Source organism: Penaeus japonicus, unplaced genomic scaffold (genome assembly GCF_977035675.1).
Source record: "Penaeus japonicus unplaced genomic scaffold, GWHDUDI00000001_assembly GWHDUDI00000015, whole genome shotgun sequence".
Lineage (NCBI taxonomy): Eukaryota > Metazoa > Arthropoda > Malacostraca > Decapoda > Penaeidae > Penaeus > Penaeus japonicus.
The window spans coordinates 30,917,257-30,931,061 of record NW_028234417.1 but is presented as its reverse complement, the minus strand read 5'-3'; the positions used below and the strand labels follow the sequence as shown (position 1 = coordinate 30,931,061).

Genomic DNA, 13,805 nt, shown 5'->3' with positions numbered 1-13,805 from the left:
AGGGATAATCATATATATAATATTTCTGTATCACGGTATCACATGTACAAGTTCATATCATAGTTATTATATAAGTTATACCGATTAAAGACAGATTTTTAAAGACAGATTAGGAGAAAAAGTGCAACTCAAAAGGTTTCCAAAATAGTGTTGGTTCCTCTTAGTCTTACTTCTTTCATTTTTAATTATTTTATTTATTGATTGATTTTCCAATACTCGAAGACTTCAATATCTTTGGAATCTTATGCAATGAACATAATCCTCTTTTATAACCAGTACCTCAAAGGTAACCCGTATTTGATAGGCCTAACCATTAGAGTTTTTTTTTATGTAAGTACGTTGGTACACGAATTAAATAACTTCCAATCATGTTTATCTATTCGTCTCTCTCTCTCTCTCTGTGTATGTCTATGTGTGTGTGTGTGTGTGTGTGTGTCTGTGTGTGTGTGTGTGTGTGTGTGTGTGTGTGTGTGTGTGTGTGTGTGTGTGTGTGTGTGTGTGTGTGTGTGTGTGTGTGTATGTCTGTGTGTGTGTGTATGTGTGTGTGTGTGTGTGTGTGTGTATGTCTGTATGTGTGTGTGTGTGTGTGTGTGTGTGTGTGTATGTTGTGTGTGTGTGTGTGTGTGTGTGTGTGTGTGTGTGTGTGTGTGTGTGTGTGTGTGTGTGTGTGTGTGTGTGTGTGTGTGTGTGTGTGTGTGTGTGTGTGTGTGTGTGTGTGTGTGTGTGTGTGTGTGTGGAGTGTGTGCACTCCGTTTTCTCGCACCCGGCTGAACTAAACATCGGTTAAGAAATGGTAAAACATAATAAATAGGTTGCTATTAAATAATATTATCCTCTAAGAAGTGAACTATGAGAGAGTGAGAGAGAGAGAGAGAAGGAGGGAGGGAGAGAGAGAGAGACAGAGACAGAGAGAAAGAGAGAGAGAGAAAGAGGGAGAGAGAGAGAGAGAGAGAGAGAGGGAGGGAGGGAGGGAGGGAGAGAGAGAGAGAGAGAGAGAGAGAGAGAGAGAGAGAGAGAGAGAGGGAGAGAGAGAGAGAGAGAGAGAGAGAGAGAGAGAGAGGGAGGGAGAGACAGAGAGAGAGAGAAAGAAAGAGAGAGAGAGAGAGAGAGAGAGAGAAAGATATATATAGAGAGGGGGGGGTCTTCCTCATCTGCCTTGATGATATTTGACCTGAATTCATTCCCAATACTTACCTCTTCTTGCAATTCATTGACGCGGGAGAGGGAGAGAGGGAGGGAGGGAGGGAGGGAGGGAGGGAGGAAGGGTGAGAGCGGAGGAGGTGAGGTGGAGGGGGGGGGGCGGTGATTCATGCTTACATTTTAGAAAGGGAGAGTAAAAAGGAGAGAAAGAAGGATGAGACGGAAAGAGGGAAAATGCTGGATAGGGAGATACATAAATAGTAAAGGAGAAAACAGACCATATTGACTGACAGAGCATGGAGAGAAAGGAGAGAACACAAAGAAAAAGCGTGAACGAGAGAGAGAGAGAGAGGGAGGGAAAGAGACAAAAAGAGAGAGAGGGGGGGAGAAGGGAGAGAGAGAGGAGGGGGAGAGGGAAAGGGAGAGAGAGAGGGGGGGAAGAGAGAGAGAGAGAGAGAGAGAGAGAGAGAGAGAGAGAGAGAGAGAGAGAGAGAGAGGGAGGGGGGGAGGGAAAGGGAGAGGATGAGAGAGAGAGAGAGGGGGGGGGAGAAAGAGAGGAGGGAAAGGGAGAGAGAAAGAGAGAGAGTGGGAGAGAAAGAGAGAGAGAGAGAGAGAGAGAGAGAGAGAGAGAGAGAGAGAGAGAGAGAGAGAGAGAGAGAGAGAGAGAGAGAGAGAGAGAGAGGAAGAGAAAAAGAAAGAGAAAGAGAGAGAGAGAGACAGAGAATCGAGCGAGCAAGCGAGCGAGCGAACTGAGGAGCCAACGAGCTCGAGTTCCCGAGTACAGCATTTCAACAACTCGTTCTTTCCGACTGCCTCTCTCTCTCTCTCTCTTTCTCTCTCTCGCCTCACTGGATCTCTCTCTCTCTCTCTCTCTCTCGTGCGCACTTTCTCTCCAGCGATATTCATAAACCATTTCATGAAAGTGCAGCAGTTAGTTTTTATGTATGATTTTATTGATATCTGAAGTGTGGATAAAGTAAATCTACAAAGTATATCATTGATACTTCAGTGGTCTTGGTGCGACGCTTCAACATTGCATTGCAAGTATCGTCTACTTTAGCAACAGCGATTTAAGGTTTGGTTTGTCTAGTTTATATAGCCAGGCACGTACTGTCAATTGGTTTGTGTAATATTATCTCGACTTAAAATTTGTTTTTATTGTTCTGAGTGCATGCAAGCAGGGATGTGTATGCAATTTAAATATTGTATATAAGATAGAACGTTGTATCTCTTCTTATGCTTGTGTATGTAATTATTTTTTATTTCAGTAGTCATTTTGTATTTTTTTCTTCTTTACTTAGTGAGACAAGTGTTAAATCCATTTTCATTTTCTTCAATTATTTTTCTCTTAAAGTCTATGACAAGTAGCTTTGAAGCAATTGATGTTCTATTGTTTCCTCAATCAAATTCTATTGATCATTTTATGTAAAATTTCCATTGTCATTCTATTCATTTTCTTAATATTTTCATCTGTCATTAGATAGTGTCTTTTCTTTTCATAAATCTTTTCTATATTATTTTTTCACATTTATATAAAGGAAGGAAGGGGGGGATAAAGTTCAAAACACAAAAATTCATTAGAAAATTAGAAAAGTTTTTAATGTTTTTTTCCTCTCTGGTACATGTATGCAATAATTAATAATATATATTTTTTTAAACTGTTTGGGTACAGTAGTATTACGGTAAAATATTCTGTTTATTTGTTTTGTTTTGTTTTTTTTATTGTTGTTGTAATATATAATCTATCAAAAAGATTACCCTAGAAACAGCGGCGGAGGACACGGGGCCTTATAATATATGCAGAAGGGCTGACACGTGCGCAAATACCCTCACATCATCACACAATATTTTATATATTTGTGTATATATATAAAATAAAATAAAGAATCAAACAGAAAATAATACAATCTCAAAAAAACGCGTGTGAAAAATACATGCGTTAATGGTAATAATTAAATAAATACATAAGCACACCAAGAAAATAATAGGACGTCTTAATTGGCCTTTGAGAGGGGGTGGGGAGGGGGGGAAAGGGGGAAGGGGAGAGAGGGAAGGTGTAGAGGGAGGTGGGGTGGGGTGGGGTGGGGTGGGGGGTTTGAAGCTGAAAATAAGGCGTAGGACGCAGTTATATTTAAAAAAAAAAAGGAAGGCAAAAAATGCAAGAGGTTGGGGGGGTTTGGGGAGCGAAAAGCGAAAAAAAGGTAGATTTCTAGCAAAGGATAAACATTAACAAGATATTTTGTTACTCTAAACAAGACATATATAGATCAGTGAATGGGGGCGGGGATGGGGGATGGAAGGGGGGGGGGGTGATAAAGGGAGAGGGAGAGCAACACAACAGAATATTTGGTCCAAAGTACATTTTCGGTTCAAGGGGGGGAAACGAACCGAAAAAAAAAAAACGAAAAGAAATGAATACAACACTCTCTTCTTAAAAAAAAAAACTAAAATAAAAACCAAGCCGATGAGTCAAAAGAAATCACTTTCTTCTTGGCGTTAATAGCACATTACATAATATAAATTAAAAACCCTCTCCCCTTCTTTTAAAATAACAAACTCAAAACAACAGCGTTCGTTTTTTTCTTTCTCTCTCTCTCTCTCTTCTCTTCTCTCTCCCACGATGCATTCATTTCCACAACAAAAGCAAAAAAAAAAAAAAAAAGGAAAGAGAAAAGACTAATAAACATTTCTCAAAAGGCGACCCACCCATACACGTGTCACGCAATTGAAACTTAAACATCATTTTCGATTCAATTCAATCTTTTTTTTTTTTTAACTCAAGTCATTTCTAATACTCTGTTCCTAAGTTTTTGAACTTTCTTTTTGTTTTAAACTTCTTCTCATTCAAATCGTATAATATATACATCGTAGCTTAGATTTAAAAAAGAAATCTATATATATCCTGACAACAAAGTAGTTGTTTTTTCTTCTTCTTCAAGTTTTTTTTAACAAGAGCCGGTACGAGAGAGTCGAGTTTGAAAAGTACATTAACAACACGTTAATGCCAAACCCCGTGTACTCTTTTTCTCCTTGGTTCCCAAATGGAGAGGGATGTTACATGTACATTTCTTATTACACTTGGTGTACAATAAAAGTAAATGGTCAATTAATTATATATATATAAAATAAATTGGTTGGGGGGACGGGGAGAGGAGGGGGGGAGGAAGAATGGAAGGAAGGAAGAACGGAAGAAAGGAAGGGGGAGAGGGGAGGTGGAGGAGTAAGGAGGAAGGAAGAGGGAATGATAACTTGATAACTCGCAAAGAAAAATAACAATGGTAATCTAACGGTCTCAGATTCATATTGATTTCTCTCTATACATGTTTTGGTTTAAGAGGAAAGGGGAGGGGAAGGGATGAGAGGGGAGGGGAGGGGAGGGGGAGAAACACATACGGGGGGAAAGGATGAGAGGGGAATGCGGGAAGGAGGGGGGGGAGAAGAGGGGAGGGGGGTATATAAATAACGTGATTCAGAGTCCACGGTAAGGAGGGGTGGTAAGGGGAAGGGAGGGAGGGAGTGAAGGGGGGAGGGGGGAAATAAACCCCCTCCACTGGAAATTCTCCTTCCTTCCTTCCCTCCCTCTCCCCCTCCCCCCTCTCCGTGAACCAGTTAAAATATATTACTGTACATAATACACACGAATGCCTCTTACCTCCCACCGTTGAAGCGATGTGGTGGGGGGTGGGGGGGTGGGGGTAGAAAAATAAGAGGTGGGGGGGGGGAAGGGAAGGGAAAAGGGGGAGGGGTATGTGACTCCCCCACCCCCTGTAACTCCCATGCCCTCGCGAAAAAAAAATATATATATATTGAAGACCCAGGGGAAAAAAAAGTCTTTAAATAACGTTAATTAAATAAGAACGCCTTTTCTTCTCTCCATTACTTAGAAGAAAAAAAATCAACACGTATTTTTTTTTTCTTTTTTTTCCATGTTTCCTCTACCGGCATCGGTGTCTTTTGTCTTTTAAGCAAAACAAAGGGAGGAAAAAAAAAATTATAGATCATAGAGCGATCAAGTGAAAGATCAAAAAGGACCAGCACAACATAGGCGCGCATTTATTTATTAATCTATCCTTTCTTTTGTTTTAAATAACTATACAAAAATATAATATAATGAACACTAATATACACGATGATCGGTTAAAAGCGAAGTACTTCCTTTTTTTTTTTTTTTTCTTTTCTTTCTTTCTTTTTTTTTTTACTGAAATATATACTAATACCATTATGTGACCTTATTTTTCCCTCCCGTTTTCTGTTCCTCTTATTATTTACGAGTCTTAAGGGTACACTTGACTAAAATAAAGAAATCATCTTGTTAACCTTACGAATAAAAAAAAAAAAGAGAAAAGACTTCTTTCAACCGATTTAAAAAGGGGAGAAGGATGGAAGGAGAAAGGAATATAGAGGAAAAAGAAGTAAGATATGAAGGAAGAGGAAGAAGAGGAGGATCAGCAGGGGGGGGGGAGGAGAGGGGAGAAGCCCCCACACATAAAAAAAAAGGGGGGGGGGGGATATATATATATATATCGTCCATGTATGAGACTCGATTTATCTCAACATGACACCAATGCCACAACCCTGGGACTGGGGATGGGGGGGAATGGGGAATGGGAGGGGGAGGGGGAAAGGGGGTATTATTGGTCATCTCTCATATAACAAAAACGACCAAAAGAGGGAGATGGAGAGGGAGAGGAAGAATTAAAAATAAAAAGAAATTCGGCTACTTTTTCGGCCACACTTGGCAGACAAAGAAAAATATATACTATACATATATATATAATAATAATTATTATCGCAATAAAATTAATTAAGAACAATAATTACAATCGGAGTGAAACAAAATAACTGCCTCTGGACAATGTCTTAAAAAAAGAGAGGAAGAGGGGGGAGGGGGGATAGGGAAGGGGCGTTGGGGGTGGCGCAAAGGGGAAAAAATATTAATTAATAAGATAAACTAATGTCTAATGTACGCTCTAAAATAGTAATGATAAATAATAATAATTAGGGGAGTAATCAATTTTGTAATTATACTGGTAATACTCTCTACTTCGCTTCAACCAAACTAAAAACAGAGAAAGAAAATATATATTAAGCAAACGGGGGAGGGGGAAAAGAGAGAGAGAGAGAGAGAGAGAGAGAGAGAGAGAGAGAGAGAGAGAGAGAGAGAGAGAGAGAGAGAGAGAGAGAGAGAGAGAGAGAGAGAGAGAGAGAATCCAAATTCAAAATAAATTAAGTAGGTCACTAGCGTATGTGTGGGGGGAGGGGCAAAACAGTAGGAAAATAATAAAAAATAAATAATAAAAACCTTCCCACACAAAGAAGAGGATGAGGAGGAGGAGGAGGAAGAGGGGGAAGACACGACTCAAAATTGTACGTAGGAAAAAAATAAAAATTGATTGTCACTAAGCATAAGAAAAAAAGAAGAAAAAGGAAAAATGAATCCCCCAAACCCATAGACTAATGGTAGGGGGGGATGGGGGGTTGGGGTATGTGTGTGGGGTGGGAGAATAAGGTAGAATGGGAGGGACATTAAAAAAAAATCGGCAAACATAAGTTAATAACAACGCTTTATATAAAAACTGAAAAGATATACATATATAAAGAGATAGATATAAAGATAGATATATATATATACTTATATATTTATAATAGATTGCGAGTGCTCTACAAGGTCCGGGTATGGGGGGGAAGGGGGAGAGGGTAGGGGGAGGGTACAGGAAAAGGACAATGGGGAGGGGGAGGGGAGGGGGGTAGAAGCGTCTGTCTTGGACTTAAAAATGAGGGGGAGGAGGTGGGTGGGGGATGGAGGAAGCGCTGAATGGGGTTGGGGGGTTGGGGGGAAAGGGAGGGATATGGGGAGGATGAGGGGGGGGGTTACAAGTCCAAGACGGCAGTAAAGAGTTAAACAACACGATTCTGTTATGGCAACTAGGTATAGTACACAGATTACACAGATAAATTACTTCTTTTTCCTACTTCACGCAAATAAATAAATTACATAAATACAAGCAAGTTTCTTTCGTAATTACACAAAAAAGAGGGGTGTCAAATGAAACTTTGTTCTGTACAGCAGCTGATGGGGAAGTTTTACACAAGAGGCTGGTTTCCCCTCTCTCTTACACACGCTCTTCTTCCCTGCTTCCCCCTCCCCCCTCTTTCTCTCTGTCTCTTCTTCTCGTCTCTTCTCCCAGCTCTTCATCCTTCGACCTTTCCCATCCTCTCTTTCCCTTCTCTTTCTCTCTCTGTTCCACCCTTCCTCTTTTCACTTCGTGTTCTCCTCACGCCCATTCCGTTACTTCGCTCGAAGTCACACGCCCACTTGTCCACCCTTTTAACATAAACTCTAGGTTGTGGGCGGCTTACTTTTTTATTTTGTAAAAATCTTCACTCTGTCAGGCTGCCCCAATATCACAAGCAATAGATGGGTGGGTGTGCGTGGGCGTGCGTTCGATCGGGCACGGCATGTGGGCGGGAGAACGAAGAGGAGTGGGGAGGGAGGAAGAGGAAGAGGCGGAGGAGGAGAACGAACAGGAGGTAAGAGCGATGCGAGAAGAGAGAGGGAGTGAGGCATGGCGAGGGAGAGAGGGGGGCGGGGGGAAAGGTGAGGAGGAGAGCGATTCCTCCACACAAGGTATGATGAACGGGTCTCGTCCGCCACGCCCTTGGTCGGTCTTGGTCCTGGCGGGGTTGGGCAAGGGCGGAGGGGGGAGGGGGGAAGGTAGCGGGGGCGCTGGCGTTGACGCTCGTTGAAAAAGACTAGTCCAGGGCGGTGCGTGGCGCTGCCCGGGCTCGGGGGCCCTTCCGTCAACGGCCGCCCGTGCTCCGTCCTCCTGGTCCGCCCGCTGCCGCCCGCCCTCGCCCTTACGGACGTCCGAGGGCGCGCGGGCGCCGTTCACCGCTCAGCCAGCCCGTCGTCCTTCTTTCTGCCTCGACGCCCGTGACTATCACACCAAACTTGAGCTGTCGCGGGCGCGTGGTAGGGGCGGCCGCTTGTATCCTTGTGGGCGGGAGAGCGTGGGCGCGAAGGCCTCCTAGTCGTGCACGCAGAGCTGCTCGAAGATGGGCAGGCGCAGCGAGCGGGAGATGTCGAGGGCGGAGGTGACGGGGGTGGGGGAGGTGGAGTGCGAGGACGAGGACAGCGACAGCGAGTCCAGGTCTCCGGCCAGGGACTCCACGGGGCTCACGGGGGGCGTGTCCAGACCCGCCAGGGACAGCAGGGCTCCCTCTCGCACCATGTCGAACTCGCTGAGGGGGCGGCCGTTTCCGCCGCTGCAGGAGGAGCCTCCGGGCGAGCCGGGTCCCGCGGCCATGCCGTTCGCGCCGAGTCCCACCGTCAGGCTGTCCAGGAAGCTCTTGGCGCCCGCCAGCCCGTAGCTGCCCCCGGCAAAGAGTGTGAAGGAGTCGTCGAAGAAGGATCCCGCGGAGGAGGTGGGCGAGCCGTGGAAGGACGCGGGCGGGGACGGGGACTCCGCCGTGGAGCCCAGGGGGCCGCCCATGGCCGAGCTCATGTGGAAGACCTGCTGGCGGGAGAGCGGCGCGTGGGCGGGGAAGCCGGAGCCGCCGAGGGAGCTCTTGGGTGAGAGCGGGGCGTGCGGGGCGGGGCCGGGTGCTCCTGGGCCCCCGGGGGCGCCGGCGTTGGAGCCGCGGCGCTCCTCCGCGTTGTGGATGAAGTGGCAGCGCGGGCCGTAGGGGCAGAAGCCGATGGTGTGGAAGGTGCGGCACAGCTCCGTCTTGTACTTGGGGTGTCGCGTGAGGGTGCGCAGCTCGAGCTGGCCGTGGGCGAACTGGCACTTCTCGCCGTACTTGCAGTGGCCGTTCTCCTCGAAGGGGCGGCACAGCTCCGTCTTGTAGCGCGACGAGTTGGGCTGGCGCGCGTCGCCGCCCTTGACTGGCTCCGAGTGCGAGCGGTCCAGCCGCCGGTGCAGGTTCTGTTGCTCCATGGGCGCGAGGGAGGCCTTAGCGGCGTGGGCTTGCTGGAGGAGCTGGGCGTGGGCGCTGGAGGTTGGGATGGCGGCTCCCACGGGCGTAGAGTTGCGCTTGCTCAGGGGAAGGTGTCCGCCCACTGCTTTGTGGTCCACGTCGCGCCCGTCCCAGCGCGCACGCAACACAGTCTGCCGGGAAGAGAAGGGCACGTTAGACAAAAAAGAAAAAAAGAAAGAACGAAAGAAAAAACGGATTAAATGGAAATCATGAACAAATAAAGCGTGATGATCAAAATGAACTCCAGTATCGAACTGGGGGACAAAGAGTTCCAGGAGAACATAAGGATACAATAGCCACATGCAGTAGAAATGAAAAGCAGGACGATCCATTATCACCTGCGTCAGGCACAGCCACACAGATGCACACCGGGACAAGAAAGTCCTCGGGAAACAAAAGCGAAAGAAAAAGAAAAAGAAAAAGAAGAAAAAAAAAAACGATAAACAAACAAACGGAGCTCAGTTCCAACCTTTCCCGCCACACAAAGACAGACACACTATCACTCAGGCGCAGCCGCTTATCTAGCCGCTTGTCGCCATTTGCCCTCTTACGACACAGACAAAGACAGACAGACAGACAGACACATACATACATACAAGGTCGACATCCCAAGAGAACTCGATGTAGAAATAGCCCTTCGGGATATCTATCGGTCCGCCTTCAATCGAGGAGTACCAATTCGCAGTCACGTAGCGAGGAGCGAGGACGGCACTGGAGGGAGGGAGGGAGGGAGGGAGGGAGAGGCAGAGTGCCATGGATGACAATGCCACCGTCACTCACTAATACAGACTGACAATGACTGTAGGGAAGGATGGGGGATGGGGGATGGGGGATGAGCAGGAGGATGGGGAGGTGGGGAGGGGACGAAATGAAACTGATCAACAGAGGGACTCCGAATCAAGAGATTTTGACACCACCGACACCTCACCACCACACCACCATCCAACCAAAAATGAACATGAAGTCTATGTGCCGCGAAAATAGAAACAAGAATATATCCATTAACTGAAGAAGAGCGAAAGAACGAAGAAGAAGAAAAAAAAAACATATAAAAAGAGATAACTTTCTCTCCTCCAAGCTGGCAACTCCCAGCACTGCTACTCTCACGTCCGCCTTTCCGAGGATTAAAAAAAAGAACATGGATTTTGAACATTCTACTTCGAAGGGAAATGGATTTCTTTCTTAAACGAAGAAATGAAAGCAAGCAAAGAGAGAGATCGGAGAAAGAGGTAATGGGAGAATGAGAAAAAAGTGGAAGAGGAAAAAAGGAGGAGATAAAGATGAAGGAAGAGAGGAGATAAAAAAAAACGAGGTAATAAAGCTTCTTCAAATAGATCTGCCAGTCTTATGGTCCACTTCCCCCTTCCCCTCCCCCTCCCTCCCTCTCCCCTCCCCAAGTCTGCACTTTCTCCCCAAACACCTTAAAAGGGGAACGCAGGCGGATGGAACAGCCATGGAGAAAACGAATCGGGTAAAAAAAAATCTTATTTACTCATTCATCTATTACAAACACAAACACAAACACACACATCCAAACAAACACAAAAGACAAAGAAAGACAAACGAAGCTTCCTCGATCTTAATTCATATAATTAAACACCAATCAAATCAAGACAAATAATAAAAAAAAAAAACTCTCTGACCCCTGACACCCTTCGCCCTCGTGCGTGCGTAGTGCCACTCACCCCCACCCCCCATCGCAGAAGCAAATCGCCAGACGATCCATTGGCCGCGTCTTTGCACCCCCCCCCTTCCCCTACATCCCTCCATCCCCCTCTCTCTTTTTCTTTTCCTAGTTCTCTCTCTCTCTTACCCCCTTCCTCGGGTATCTAAAAGTTTCCCATCTCTCTCTCTCTCTCTCTCTCTCTCTCTCTCTCTCTCTCTCTCTCTCTCTCTCTCTCTCTCTCTCTCCTCTGACCCGGCGAAAGTTTGGCGCCCACTCTTCTCGCGGAGTCGCGCGCTAGACGGACGCTCGCTCGCTGACTCGCTCCCGGGTCGTCGACGGAGAACTTTCTCGTGGGGGAGAAGAAGGGGGGGAGGGGGGAAGGGGTTATCGTCCCGTCCCGTCCCCTCCCCTCCCCTCTTCGTTCCCCTTCCCTTACCCTCCCCCTCCCCCTCCCCCCTTACAACTTCCATCTTTTATATGTAGGTGAGGTAGGTTGAGGAAGGGTGGAGGGGGAGTGCGGTGGGGGGTACTTGCTTACAAGTTCTAGATGACATCTTGGGAAAAGGGGGTGGGGGGGGGGGGAGGTGAAATCTCTCTCTATAAATAAAATCCAAGTACCTACTTCCTGATCAAGATGAATCCTATTTTTTAAATAAAAATCTTAATAAATAAATAAATATATATATATATATTTCTCTCCATTTATTCATCCTCGCGTGACGTTACACACATCCTTCACCCTTAAAAGTCCTTGTTCTTCCTTCCCTTCTTTCCTTGCCGGAAGAAATTCCTACCCTTTGGAAGCTTCATCTTTCAAGGGAAGAGAGAGACAGGAAGGAGATGGGAGATGGCGCACCCGATCCGGTCTGAAGGACGATATGACATGACAGGACCCCGCCACCTGTGACACCTCCCGTCATGCAATGCCAGCAAAAGGCCGTGACAAGAAACAGCCCCCTTCCCACTCTACCTACCCCTCCCCCAACCACCCTCCATCCTACCCGCACTTGTTCTTCAAAAGGACGCCGCTGTTACGCTGTTATTTAATCACCCTCGCCTGTCCATTATCGAAACAGGAAAGTAAGAAAGAAAAAAAGAAAGAAAGAAAAAGGAGAGCGAGATAGAGAGATACAAACAATAAAAAAAAATCAAAGAAAAGAACAGGCAGAGGACGTATCACAAACCTGTCTATTCATATATTCTTTTTTTATTTATTTATCATCATGCTCCCTATCTCTGAAGAGCGACCACCACTGGCGATAGGAATGAACTGCTATCGCATGGAAGAAAAAGGCACCAATTTATCTTCCTTCTTATTAATAATGCCAATGTCTAATCTCCCGCTCCTATCAAACGCAGATACGCGGCGCTTATCTCACCCACCTAATAATAGATAGACGGCACTCACCCAAAACAGGCTGCTTTTACGAGTGAAAATGTGAACAAAACCGATCAAAACAACAACAAAAACGACAAATACAAACAAAACACTACCACCTTCCGGCCTATGAAAGTCTCTCTCCTCCTCCTTCGGTCCCTTCGTTTCCTAAACGAATTCCAAGGCACAAACAAGACGACGCTCTCTCTCTCTCTCTCTCTCTCTCTCTCTCTCTCTCTCTCTCTCTCTCTCTCTCTCTCTCACACACACACAAACATGAAACTATACTCCTACTTCCCTCTTTACTTTCAAACAAAATGTGCATCATTCTCTCTCTCTCTCTCTCTCCCTCTCTCTCTCTCTCACACACACACAAACACACGTGATTGAAGCAGTAGGGTCGGCTGGTTGGAGAAAACAGTTCAACTTGGAAACCAACGTTACAAGTCCGCCCTCCGCCCTCCGCACCCCCAGCCCCCAGCCCCTTCCCCTCCTCCCTCTTCCCTGCACGACCAACTCGCTCTCACTACGGCTGACCCCTGATATCACCCTCAACCTTACCCCCACCCCCTTCCCCGCTTCATTCCACATCTTCATTTTCTTCCTTTTCCTATTCCTCCCCCAACCCCCCCTCTCTCTCTCTCTCATTCTTTCTCTCTTTCCCTCTCTCTCTCTTCTCCCCTCGCCTTCGTTTCTTTCTTCACCCAAATACGTTGGGAGATCTCGACGCCCCAGGAAAAAGGGATCCTAGCCCCCCCCTACCCACCCCCTACCACCCTCTCTGCTGCAAGGGGTGCCAGGCACTCAGCGGCACCGCAATAGCCACGTTTCTTCGCCAGATCTCTCACATCCAGAAAATAAACCCCCGACGTTCGACGAATGGACTAAATGCACAATGAATGACTTGATTCAGATTGCAATTTGGAAGTTGCAACATCGATATTGCGATAGAAATCAGATAGTTCTTATTCTTTCTTTTCTCTCTCTCTCTTCTTTTCTTTCTTTTCTCATCAAATTTCTCTCTTCTGCCCCCCAACCCCCACCCCATCCCACCCTCCCTCCAAGTTCCCGAAAACCAGTCGGGAACAAGAGGGAAAAGCTGGCGTGAGAGAGACCGATTTGGGTGGGAGGGGAGGGAGGGAGGGAGGGAGGCTCTAGAGGAGAAAGTGGGAAGGGGAGGAGGAGGAGGGGGAGGAGGAGGAGCGGATACCAGGAGGTGGCGGTGGAGTGGGGATAGGTGGGAGGGGGAGGGAGAAGAGCGAGAGATAGAGAGAGAAAGAGAGCGAGAGAGAGGACCATCTCCGGCTTTCAGCCACAGCGGAACACATCCGCGAGACAAGGTCGCCTCCCCCCTCCCCCTTCCCCTCCTCTCGCCGCATACCTCTTCCCTCTCTCTTTAACCCCGCGCACATATACGGAAAGGGCAAAAAAAAAGTGATAAGGAAAGGGGAGAAATGAAGAAAGGAGGAAAGGAGAGAACAGAGTCAGGAAGGACGAGGAGAATGAACAAGAGATGAAAGGGAGCAGAGAGTAAAGAAGGGAAGAGAGGTCAGAAGAGTCAAATTTTGAAGAAAGGAAACCAAGAGAGAAGAGAGGGGGAAAGGGGGAGGGAATGGGAATAAAGAAGAGAGAGGAGAAGAAATA

The 13,805-nt window shown here is 46.6% G+C and overlaps 1 protein-coding gene across 2 annotated transcripts in view; it reads right to left on the bottom strand.

Moving 5' to 3' along the window:
- Positions 1-2,713: 2,713 nt before the first annotated feature.
- The window catches only part of LOC147470412 (uncharacterized), an 82,399-nt gene continuing 71,307 nt past the window's right edge, over positions 2,714-13,805 (bottom strand). For both annotated transcript variants that reach the window (XM_086544773.1, XM_086544774.1), the window contains exon 2: positions 2,714-9,248. In XM_086544773.1, coding sequence (XP_086400899.1) covers positions 8,169-9,248 — 1,080 coding nt within the window. In that variant the 3' untranslated portion in view covers positions 2,714-8,168. The remainder of the gene's footprint in view (positions 9,249-13,805) is intronic.